Source organism: Protopterus annectens, chromosome 16.part0 (assembly GCF_019279795.1).
Source record: "Protopterus annectens isolate FY-2018-M chromosome 16.part0, PAN1.0, whole genome shotgun sequence".
NCBI lineage: Eukaryota > Metazoa > Chordata > Ceratodontiformes > Protopteridae > Protopterus > Protopterus annectens.
The window spans coordinates 79,021,907-79,034,883 of NC_056750.1; the positions used below are offsets into that span (position 1 = coordinate 79,021,907).

The 12,977-nt window shown below is 40.2% G+C and overlaps 2 protein-coding genes across 2 annotated transcripts in view; both read right to left on the reverse strand.

Annotated features, from left to right (window-relative positions):
- Nucleotides 1–12,977, reverse strand: part of LOC122790957 (ubiquitin-conjugating enzyme E2Q-like protein 1) — a 267,038-nt gene that overhangs the window by 218,454 nt on the left and 35,607 nt on the right. The gene's annotated exons all lie outside the window — the stretch shown is intronic.
- LOC122790517 (jerky protein homolog-like) overlaps nt 209–12,977 on the reverse strand; it is a 67,127-nt gene continuing 54,358 nt past the window's right edge. Inside the window, exons 2-3 of the mRNA XM_044058068.1 lie at nt 1,549–1,831; nt 209–1,447 (exon numbers count right to left, since the gene is read on the reverse strand). Coding sequence (XP_043914003.1) covers nt 209–1,447; nt 1,549–1,831 — 1,522 coding nt within the window. The remainder of the gene's footprint in view (nt 1,448–1,548; nt 1,832–12,977) is intronic.

The following is a 12,977-nucleotide window of genomic DNA, read 5'->3' on the forward strand; positions in this document are numbered from 1 at the left end:
AGTAAAATATTTATTTATCAAACTGTTCAGATAATCAAACATATAATTGAAACAGATAAAAAACTTTTAAAATTTTTTTTATGAACATTAAACAAGAACATAAAACATTTACTTTAAGTACAAAATGGTAAAGTATATTATTGTAGTAAAATATTTGCCAGATTACAACATAAGAGATACCAAACAGGACACAGCTACATATAATTCACTACAAAAAATAATCATGAATTGGTTTTTGAATTAAATTCGACAGTGTTTTCTTGGCAGTTAAATCACACATTCTCTTCAACAGCAGAAGGTGAGTAGGACAGCTTTCCTCTTGTTGCTCGTACCTGGACATTGCAGTTTTCAATGCTGTAAAAGCCTCTTCATGACTTGGTCCACTTTTTCTGCTTTCTTCACCATCCTCACATTCAGCTTCTTCATCGTCGGTTACTGCCTTTTCTTCTTCTTGCATGAATGACACAATTTCATCATCATTCAAAATTTGAAAGCCAGGATCGTTGTCGTTTTCTAACCACATTTGTGCATCATCTTTGTCATAGCTGGAAAATCCTGGGATTGCCTGAAACATGTCAACAATTTCATTTAGGTCCTCACTGGCATCCACATCAGTTGTCTCAGTTTCTCCTCTTTCACCCAGCAGTCTATTCCAAGGCTTTTTAATATTATCTTGTGAGAATGTGTTCCAAGCATCAGCCACCATATAACAACGATCTTTAAGATTAAGTCTTTTTGAAAAGGCCACCACACTTTCCTCATCTTCTGCCAATAATAAACAACGTAGGACTTGCTTCTTATACAACTTTTTAAGCTTTTCTTTAACACCTTGATCCATTGGTTGAATCAATGTTGTTACATTTGGAGGCAAAAAAATCACGTCAAAATTTTCATCAACTGCATTCAATTTCTCCACTCCTGGACGTGATGGTGCATTATCCAGCAGAAGAAGTACTTTTCCAGTTTTCTTTTCTTTCTGTCTGAACTTCTTTACATTTGAGATGAACTCATTTGTATACCAATCAAGAAATATTTCACAATTCATCCAAGCACTCTTCTGTGCTCTGTAGCACAGTGGGAGACATGTCACATTTTTGAAACATCGGGGATTTTTGGCTTTGCCAATCATTAGTGGGGGTAAGAGATGGCTGCCATTGGCATTTGCAGTTGCCATAACTGTTACTCGCTCTTTGCTGACTTTAAAATCAGGAGCCGCTGTTTCTCGATTAGATGCAAGTGATTTATGGGGCAATGATTTCCAGTATAAACCAGTTTCATCAGCATTATACACATCATCAGGTGAATAGCCTTCTTTTCCCAAAAGGGCCAAGAATGTTTCTTTAAATTTTTGAGCGGCAGGCGTATCACCAGATAAAGATTCCCCTGGAACCTCTAATTCTCGTATGCCATGACGAGATTTAAAGTTCTTTAACCAGCCTCCGCTAGCCTTAAAATCGGATGGACCATCAAGCTTTTTGTTTAACTCAAGTGCTTTTTCACACAGTAGTGGACCAGATAGCTTCCCCTTTGTTTATTCTTTACACAAACCACAAATACATAGCCTCTTCTAATTTTTTTGTCTTTCGGGTTTTTCATGGCTTTTCTTCTTTTTGACCCATGTTCACTGTCCAAATTTGATGCAAACTTCAAAATTATATCTTCTTTACTTTTAATATCAGAGATTGTAGCCTTCCCAACATTGAAAATCTTCGCAATAGATGATCCAGTTTCACCCTTTTCTAGGCTAGTGATAATCTGAATTTTTGTTTCAATAGGTAAAACATTGCGGTTCCTTTTTCTTGTAGATGACATATTCACACACAAAAAATACCTGTAACAAAAATAACATTACTGAATACAGTATTGTATGCCCATGTAGGCAGCCCCAACTCCTCTGCTCCACCGATCAATCACGTCCTGTAGATGACACATCATCAAAGCGTGCGTCTGCCACTCATTCACTATGTATTTACCTTTTCACAAAATAACCTGTACTGTATGGCATCATGGTTAAAGTGTTTACCTTACAGACACAAGGTGCAGGGTTTGATCCTCACAATGAGTAATTGGCTAGGCTTAAAAATGGCCCAAAACGGCAGTTAGCCTAGTACTGTACTAATCTATGAACCTACTGTATTTGGATTTAATTTAAAACTTATTTCAAACTTTATAGCACTAACACTGATAGACATTTACTAAACAAAGCAATACAGCCTCACATTGAAAACAGACTTAGCATTAAACCTTCTCTGCCCTTGAAACTCAGTTTCATTGAAACTCACATTCAAAGAAAATGCTTCTGGTCAATGGTGGATAAAGTATGTCTTTGGGCTGTTTTTCAACTCATAGGCCCCTTGGACATTTTTAAGACCATGCATACATGAATACACCTTCCTGATTGTATTAAATTATATTCCCGGTGTAATATAGCATAATAATAATAATATTAGTTAGAGTGTGTTTTAAATTTGTAGTTTTGAACATTTTTCTAGTAAGAATGAAACAAAATGTATGAACCAAAAATGAAAAAAAACTGCCCAATTCAGAACATTTTATCAGTAAAAGTGTAGTCAAACCTCTACAATTCCAATCCACCAATATCAGTCAATGCACAATCTCTACAGAAGTAAAAGTCATCAGAATAATCCCACATTAAACACATCTGTAACTGAGGACTGCAGTATCCACCCCCTTTAAAGTACAACACAGTACAGTATCAACAATCCATCCACATACTGTGGGAATAGAACCCACAACCTTCTACATCAAAAACAAATATACTACCTGTTGTGCTACTAACAATGCTTTTAAATGCTTTAGCACAATAATGATTATCATTTGCTGAATAACAGTTGTACATTGTAAACAGATTTGGCATAAGCAGCACTAAACTTGCCTTCCCCTGAAGCTCTCAGCTCCTTGTAAAATGCACTTGACACTCAACCATATGTGTCAACGTTGTAGCACAAGAAATGTGGAAACAGCCAAAGTATGGGGGGGGGGGCAAACACTCAAAACCAGGGACACATTTTAAATATTGCTTGTATAATCTTAGAAAGTTGCTAGAATAAAAGGTTTGCGTTACTGTACCATGCATTTCCTAAAAGATGGCAAAAAGTCTTTTCTCCCAATGCATTGTTTGTTAAAATAGGGTCTCTACCAACCTTATAAAAATCAGTTTCTCAGTGGTAGTAGGGGTAGAAACCTCAGGCTCTTGTACCCAAGGTACAGGGTTTGAGCCTGAGCAATGCCACTAATCACCAGTTATCCCTAATTGGGGTACACGCACACACACACACACACACACACACACACACACACACACACACACACACACACACACACACACACACACACCATCCCATCACAAGACTACCTTCTCAATTCTCTTCCAGCAATTGAAGCAGAGTATCCCCCTTCAAGTGTAATTGAAAGCTAAATATTCTGAGAAGTATCAGGTACAGCAACAAAGCACAAAATATTCCTCCAAACTCGGGTACAGCAATGAACACAAACCACACCTACCTGATTGTGTGAAGTGGAAATGGACATGTTTGGATAACTGATGCTCTACTGTAAAAATATGTTGGGGGAAGACACCCTGCATTTATCATACTCTCTCATTTAAATATACAAACCTCACAGTCACACAACTGGCGAGAAAAGGAAAACACCAGTTTCATCAAACCCTATAATGTTTCATCGCTAGGAGATCCGATTACAAAAGAAACAGCAAAAGTACTTCCACAAACCCTAAAATACTTGAAACAAAGAAAATAACACTTAAACTTTACTGTCTACTTATAATTAATGACAGTTTGCAATAAAAATATTAAAAAATAAACAGTCATTCATTTCCTTTATTAAAAGTATGATTGATCGATTAACATGCTTTTTCAGAATTACATAAAAGATCGGGCCAAACTCATTGCCTACTGCTGAGCTCGTCCATCTACTAACCTCTCACGTGCTGTCTCACCAGATGTGTCTCATGTACTGTCTCACCAGATGCCTCTCACATGCTGTCTCACCAGATGCCTCTCACGTGCTGTCTCACCAGATGCCTCTCACGTGCTGTCTCACCAGATGCCTCTCATGTGCTGTCTCACCAGATGCCTCTCACGTGCTGTCTCACCAGATGCCTCTCACGTGCTGTCTCACCAGATGCCTCTCATGTACTGTCTCACCAGATGCCTCTCACATGCTGTCTCACCAGATGCCTCTCACGTGCTGTCTCACCAGACTCCACTGGAGGGCCACTAATCTTTTCCTTAGTCATTAACAATAGTTCTAGTGCCTTGACCACTTAGTCATTAACAATAGTTCTAGCACCTTGACCACTTAGTCATTAACAATAGTTCTAGTGCCTTGACCACTTAGTCATTAACAATAGTTCTAGCGCCTTGACCACTTAGTCATTAACAATAGTTCTACCGCCTTGACCACTTAGTCATTAACAATAGTTCTAGCGCCTTGACCACTTAGTCATTAACAATAGTTCTAGCGCCTTGACCACTTAGTCATTAACAATAGTTCTAATGCCTTGACCACTTAGTCATTAACAATAGTTCTAGTGCCTTGACCACTTAGTCATTAACAATAGTTCTACCGCCTTGACCACTTAGTCATTAACAATAGTTCTAGCGCCTTGACCACTTAGTCATTAACAATAGTTCTAGCACCTTGACCACTTAGTCATTAACAATAGTTCTAATGCCTTGACCACTTAGTCATTAACAATAGTTCTAGTGCCTTGACCACTTAGTCATTAACAATAGTTCTAGCGCCTTGACCACTTAGTCATTAACAATAGTTCTAGCGCCTTGACCACTTAGTCATTAACAATAGTTCTAGTGCCTTGACCACTTAGTCATTAACAATAGTTCTAGTGCCTTGACCACTTAGTCATTAACAATAGTTCTAGCGCCTTGACCACTTAGTCATTAACAATAGTTGTAGCGCCTTGACCACTTAGTCATTAACAATAGTTCTAGCGCCTTGACCACTTAGTCATTAACAATAGTTCTAGTGCCTTGACCACTTAGTCATTAACAATAGTTCTAGCGCCTTGACCACTTAGTCATTAACAATAGTTCTAACGCCTTGACCACTTAGTCATTAACAATAATTCTAGCGCCTTGACCACTTAGTCATTAACAATAGTTCTAGCGCCTTGACCACTTAGTCATTAACAATAGTTCTAGCGTCTTGACCACTTAGTCATTAACAATAGTTCTAGCGCCTTGACCACTTAGTCATTAACAATAGTTCTAGCGTCTTGACCACTTAGTCATTAACAATAGTTCTAGTGCCTTGACCACTTAGTCATTAACAATAGTTCTAGTGCCTTGACCACTTAGTCATTAACAATAGTTCTAGCACCTTGACCACTTAGTCATTAACAATAGTTCTAGTGCCTTGACCACTTAGTCATTAACAATAGTTCTAGTGACTTGACCACTTAGTCATTAACAATAGTTCTAGCGCCTTGACCACTTAGTCATTAACAATAGTTCTAGCACCTTGACCACTTAGTCATTAACAATAGTTCTAGTGCCTTGACCACTTAGTCATTAACAATAGTTCTAGCGCCTTGACCACTTAGTCATTAACAATAGTTCTAGTGCCTTGACCACTTAGTCATTAACAATAGTTCTAGTACCTTGACCACTTAGTCATTAACAACAGTTCTAGTGCCTTGACCACTTAGTCATTAACAATAGTTGTAGTGCCTTGACCACTACTAACTTCCTGTTATATGCCAACAGTCTAGAGCACTGGTCTTTCTGCCAGTTCATATACTGAATTTCCAAATAACTCTCCTGAAATTTTTCTGTTTCTGGCTTTTTTCTTTTAGGTCCCCTCACATCTCATTTGTACCTTCTCACCTGCACAGTGCTACACATCTATGCCAGGTCTACCAGCCATCATCCTACCCCTGAGACTTAACTCCAGTATTGCTGGTACTGGTTGTGGGTCCTAAGAGCATCCTGGGGACTCAGTTCATCTGTGCTTTCATCAGGTTTTTTTATGCGCTACCCACTTCCCTTTGCCGTCCCCCATGCTCATCGATTGCATCCAAGGGCAGCCTCCCTGTTTGGACTATGCCTCCCCTTGGGAGAGTATCAATGAGCCCCCTTCCACCCATGATGGGCATGCCCATCCAGTCCCTGCCACTCCATCAGTCACCAGAGCCACTAATCAAACCTGAGACCTAGTCAGGGCTTTATCCTTCTATGCCACTGGAGTGACTTTGTTTTGTCTTTTCATCTTCTGTTTTACCCAATCGACTAACCTCACTATCACTTACATGAGCTTTTCAAGGACCAGCTTGGGGAGGATTTATTAAGATCCCTAGCAAAGGCCATTAAACCCAACAGTAAAATGGTCCAGTTACCACAATGTAGTATTTTGTGATTCAGAGACAAATGTGTTGCAATGAGGAAAGACCCCCCCCTCCCAAAACCCCATGAACACCACTGCCTGTGTGGAATTGTTCACAGAAACCCTTTACTACTATGTAAATAATTGCATTGAGATGGATGTACCCACCCCAAAATAAGTATATGACTAACTCAAAGAACAAACCACCCTCAAGGAATCCCAATGTTAACAAAATATATAACAAAAGAAAGAGAATCATGGCCAGGAGTATGAAGTGTAATACCTAGCAAGGCTAAATAACGTCATCAAACTAAATAAATAACCCAGGAGTCTTATAAAATCCATCCAAGCCAAATATGAGGTAAAGACAGCCCCGCAAATAAAGGGCAACCATAAAGCCTACTTCAGCTATGTATGCAACCTCAAAGGTAACATACAACAGTGTGCTAAACCGGTTTGCAACTGGAATCACCTATATGGAGCTGGAGGATATAAAAAACCTACTAGGTGACAAATTTATATCTAGATTCACTCACTGTCCCCATTGACACCTCCCAAGAAATACCCTTGACCATAACTCACCCCAGATATCAAAAGTAAACAAGTCCTCAATGTGCTCTCCAAAGCAAAAAAAAAAAAAATACTGCATCCATAGTCCCTGATAATATCTCAGGTTACCTCCTGAATAGCATGAAACATGACCTGTCTAGCCCCTTAGGATCCTTGTTCAGTCATAGTACCCAGACTAGTTTCTTTTCTAGTGACTGGAGGAATACAACAGTTAACCCTCTGCACAAGGGTGGACCATCAACTGACCAGGGTAATTAAAAAGCTGTAAGTCTGACTAGTCTCACATGCAAGTCCATGTAAAAAATTATTATGGACATGGTAAGCAAAGACATACAAAATCTTCAGACACTGCATACAACACAGCTTGGATTTGTTAAGGGCAGGTAATAGTTGCTCAGCCTGACGGACTTCTTTCAGAAAGTCGTCAATGTTGTGAACAAGGGCAAAATGCTACACACTGTCTATGTTAACCTGGCCAAAGTATTCAACACTATTCATCATTTGGGTATTGTCAAAAAAACATGAAACTATAAGTAACCCCTATGTGACCATTGGACAGCTAACTGGCTCAAAGATGGGACACAGGAAATCAGGACAGGAAGACTCCTTCTCCACAAAAGGGCTAGTCACCAATGGAGTCCCTTTAGGGTTTGGTGCCGGGGCCATTCCTTTCTGGCCTAACATTAAAGGCCTCTGGTTCACCAAGTTTGCAGATAACTGCATGCATGGCTTGATTATAGAGTCACCAAAAGATACTAATATCCAAAACAGGGCTTCTTGCAAACTAATAATAGGTGCCAGAGCCATTGTCCAAAACTGAATGCCAAAAAATGCATAATAGTACCTTTGGAAAAGTCAACCTCCCTTGGGAATTGTCTCATAGACAATACATATCCAAGAGTAGACCCAGTCATTATACCAGTGTTCTGTTCTCAAACCTTATTAGAACAATCGTAGAGCACAATGTCCACTTCAGATTGTACCTTACCAGGCATATGCAGCAACTGCAATGCCCACAGAGGTTCCTTACCAAAAGAATACAAGGCGTAAGCCAGTTGAAATACACAGACCACCTCAAAGCATTATATTTATACTCAGTCTTCTATAGACTATCGAGAGGTGACTAGTACCTCTCTTATAAGGCATCATCCTGTCCACTACTGAGGGATTTGCAGCACATCATCAAGTTTAACAGGATTAGAAATACCCGCTCCAAGGACCTAAACCTTCCCATCCATGTGAAGCAGAGTTCATCCCTCTCCCTATTCAAAGTGACCTGGATCAATGCATGGGAAATTAAAAATGTACTTTGGGACTCACATGTATCCCCCCCTACTGGACAGAGGCAGCATATAAATGCTCAGTCACCTAAACATAACTATATACCCCTAGTAATTTATCCTGTCATTTATAAATGCAAATACATGGCTAGGCTTAAAAAGGCCTCTTAGGACCATTGACCAACTAATCACCTATGATCTTATGGGCTAAATTTCATGGCTCTCAATTGCATTACCTACCACAAAGTGCAGATAAGCACTTCCTGTGACAGGTAATTGTGTTGGAGTTGTATCATGGAATCAGAGGAATAACCAGTCACTGTCACACACATAGTAAATCGTACATGCACACACACACACACACACACACACACACACACACACACACACACACACACACACACACACACGCACACACAGACACCACTTTCCCCATACCTGTCCCTGTTGTCAGAACATGTAAAATATCTCCTTTTTCCTTCCTCAAGGTACTCAGGGATGATTGCAAAGTAAGTCCTTAAATGCAGACATTGGAGTTTGACATGCCATATCATTCATTAAATCATGTAAATGAATATAGGGCCAAAGCTGTTGACAAGGTTGAGAGGTGTATAGGTTGGATAGGTTCATAGGTTGGTACTAGGCTATCGGCCCTAGGGCCTACACAAGCATAGCCATAACAATTCCCTGGCTATTTCTTCCCACACTATTTACTTCCCTGGACCCCTGTCTAGCAGGGCAACTGACGTGATCCCCAGGGTGAATTTCTTATCTCCCAGCCAGTCATCAAGGTTCCTTTTGAAGAGGGCCAAGGAGGTGCTCTGCTTGACATGTATGGGCAGTCTTTTCCAGAGTATGAGGAGTCTCTGGGTCAGGAACCTATCCCGCCAGCATGTTTTGTTCATTGTGATGACAAGGTTTAGGTCCCTGGAGCATGTGGCTCTGATGCATTGGGATTTCTTTAAGTGGTAGCATGTCCAACAGCTCTGGGTTTTACATAGCCTTGTATGTTAAGCAGAGATCGCCTCTGAGTAGACGATATGCAACAGAGTATAGCTGGAGATTTTTTAGTCAGTCAGCATAGGGCATCTGCTTTAGGCCTGTGATTCTTTTAGTGAGGTGTTTCTGCGGCCTTTTCAGTTGTTTGGAAACTGCAATCTAAAATGTAGAACTCACACTTGTGCTGAACTAGCTCTGGATGGCATCACACACACTGATCCTGTGAAAATAGCTAACCTCTTAGCTGACAGGTTTAGCAAAAATTTCACCCCTCCCCCATCCCCTCCAAACATTACACAAAGCATTCCCTCTACATCTCTCCCACCTTGCATCTTCAAAGAGAAAGTCATTAATGCTCTCAACAAGGCCAAAAACACAGACTCTATGGGACAGGATGGCATCTCAGGTTGCATTTTAAATGGTCCAGAGCAGGAATTAGCAACTCCATTAGGTACTCTCTTCAACCACAGACTCAGTACTGGTTTTGTCCCTGCTTAATAGAAAACAGCAACCATCATCCCACTTCATAAAGGGGGGTACAGCAATAGACCCTTGGAACTACAGATCCATAAGCTTTACCAGTCTTATCTGTAAAGCTATGGAATGAATAATCATGCCTGTTAAATCTGGCATACTTCTTTGAAAATATCACCAGAGCCATAGACAAAGGCAAATCTGTCCATACAACCTACCTTGACTTAGCCAAGGCCTTCGATGCAATCCCACATTCAGGCATCATTGATAAACTCTCCCCAGTTGAATATCAAACCTTATGTCATCAGGTGGGTTGCTAACTGGCTCACCAACAGATCACACTCAGGCAAAGTTGAGGATTTTACTTCATCCAGCAGACCTGTCACCACTGGGGTTCCACAGGGGTCAATGCTGGACTCCCTATTGTTTGGAATATACTTCTCAGATGTTCAGGCCAAAACAGAGGGGCTGTGGCTGACTAAGTCTGCTGACAACTGCAAATTAGGTGCAGTCATTGAATCCCCAAATGATGTCAGTATCCTTCCACACAAACCAGTGATTGGTGCCAAACCATGGACTCAAACTCAGTGCTAAAAATGCATTATCATCCCCTTCAGTAAAAATGTTATCCCTACAGACTATCCATATCTCTCAATTGTCCAGATTTTCATAGAATGTCCAGATTTTTGCCTCATATTTTTTGTCTGCTTCTGATAAATTTTGTGGTTTTCTGGATTTTTGTGGCAAATCAGTGAGGACTGAATTCACTCTGTAATGACAGGCTTTTGAGTTTTAGACCATGTCTTTCAGAAAATGTATAGTAACACAAGACCTTATATTCTAGCAACTTAATACATTTATAAGAACATTATTTAAAATGTATCCCTATATTTGTGTCTTTGTCCCCCACCAATATTTTTGGCTTTGTCCAGATGTTTTGTGCCAAGAGATTAAGAGCTAGGAATCATAGCCTAAGTAACAACTCGGTAGTAAGAGACCTGGAAATGCAAGTTTACTGTAGCATAAACTGACCACCATGTGTCTACTGTGCTAAGGAAGGCATTCTGCGTCACATGCCTCATTAGCAATGGCATTGCCTGAAGAGTGAAAGAGGTCATAACTCCCCTGTACTCGACCCTCATCAGGCCAATAATTGAGTACAATGCTCCCTTTGGTAAGTACCTTACCAGGCACCTGCAGCAACTTGAGAGACCTTAGAGATTTCTAACCAAGAAAATTCAGGGTCTGCAGCACATGTCATATATTGACAGACTGAAGTCACTGTCATTGTACTCAGTAGCATGCAGATTACTTAGAGGAGACTTGTGCCTGTCCTACAGAGCAATCTCAGATCCAAACCTAATGGAAATGCTGCATATCCCCAAGTCAAATGAGACAAGGGTCACAAGCTCCAGGGACCTTAACATGTCCTGCAACATAAATAGGACCTGCTGGAGGGACAGATATGTCTCGCAGATGTTGCCACTCCTCTGGAATAGGCTACCAATTCACATCAAACAAAGACCCTCTATGACCTTGTTTAAGCATAGCATGGATGACTGGATGGGAAACCATAAATTCCTGCTGGGGATTTCACCTATGACCCTCCAAGATATGGGCAGTCATTGCTAACTAAGATCTGGAGTTTAGGAAAGATCCTTTATATTAGATACACATGGCTAGACTTACGAAGACCTTTGGGTCAATAGTTCAGTAACCACCTATGACACTGGAATAGAAGGATATTCAGTTGGTGAGGATAAGTTGCATTACAGAATAGGGAGGGGACAGGACGACATGCATACTGAGTAAGTGGACTGTGACTTCGCAAGTGAAGAAGATGGTAGATGGTGGCTGAAGTGAACTTAGGTGCTGGTTATGATCTCAATGAAGACAATCCAGAGATACAAAAGGTATGTGTATAGGAAGTGCATAGCCTGAAAGAAGAGGAGACTACCTGTTTAGTGGGAAGGGGTTTTAGTAAGACCCTGAAGCCACAGAGGGACTTGGAGATAAAGAGTCGATAAGAGATATCAGAAAGGATCAAAAGACATGACTGGGTACACTTACAGACTAAAACGTTGTCCAACAAAGCTGGGAATGAGATTGTTGTTTACCTGTTGAAGCATATATTACAAATACGCAAAGTGCATGCTGGGAGTCTATATGCACTTTTATTATGTTGTTTTGTTGTTTAAATGTTTATAGAGTTTTGATTTGCAGTTACGTGAGTGTCTTAAACATGATATTCTGGTCACTGGCTTAAATAGGTCCTTTTGTATCAGTGTAACACCCTAGTTAAAACAACTACAAAAAAGAAACTTAATTAAATAAATAAATAAAATTGGCAGTAGTAGAGATAGGAAAATGTAAGGGATTATTGTGGTCTAAAAGAGCAGAAATACCTGGAAGAGCAGGTGGCAACAGTATGAAATAAATTAGGAAGGGAACGTTATTAAATTAAAGGTAAGTAAAAAAGTTGTTTTCAAAATGGAATGGGAAGATGGTGACACTGGTAAAAAAGAATGGCATCCCAAGAATGACAGTACTGCAAACATTGGGTAGGTACTAAGGCACGTCTTGATGATGGTAGGGGGTGGGGAACTGAGATGTTCGCAGAATACATGAAGTCGTTATATCTGTAAAGGCAGGCAACTCACAATGATGAAGGAGATAGAGGGCTGGAAGTGGCCTAGCTTCTAGGACTATGTATTACCATTTAATATGGACCAGTGGAGCAGACAGAGTAATGCTATGGGCATGCCGGGTACTAGGTAGGAGAAAAGGGATAAATGAAGGGGAAGGGGCTTCAGTCCATTTAACTTCTTAGAGCAACATGTGATAAGTAGCTGTAAAAGGAAGGGGATGGGATTGGTGGGGAGACCAGAAGCAGTTATCTGGTGAAATGATATGTGATAAGAAAACCAGAACAGCAAAAGGCTAAATATGGTTAGGAAAAGTAGGGTAAAGAAACAAACTAGTAATGGGAATGGAAGGAGGAGAGGGGAGTTTAATGTGTTTGAAGAAGACCAGGCAGATTTAAGTTTATGAATGGATAACTGGTAGAGCTATAGATGTCTAGAAGTCATAAGCTAACAAAGAAAAGAAGGGGGGACTTCAACAAGCAAGATGGAAGTAATAGCCCTGCAATCAGATAGTTACATCTAAAGAAATGTACAGCAGGATGGATATTTAGAGAACTATAGAAGATAGGGAAGGCAGAAGAAGTGTTAAGGAGCATTTTGAAAATGGAGGATGACTGATAATATG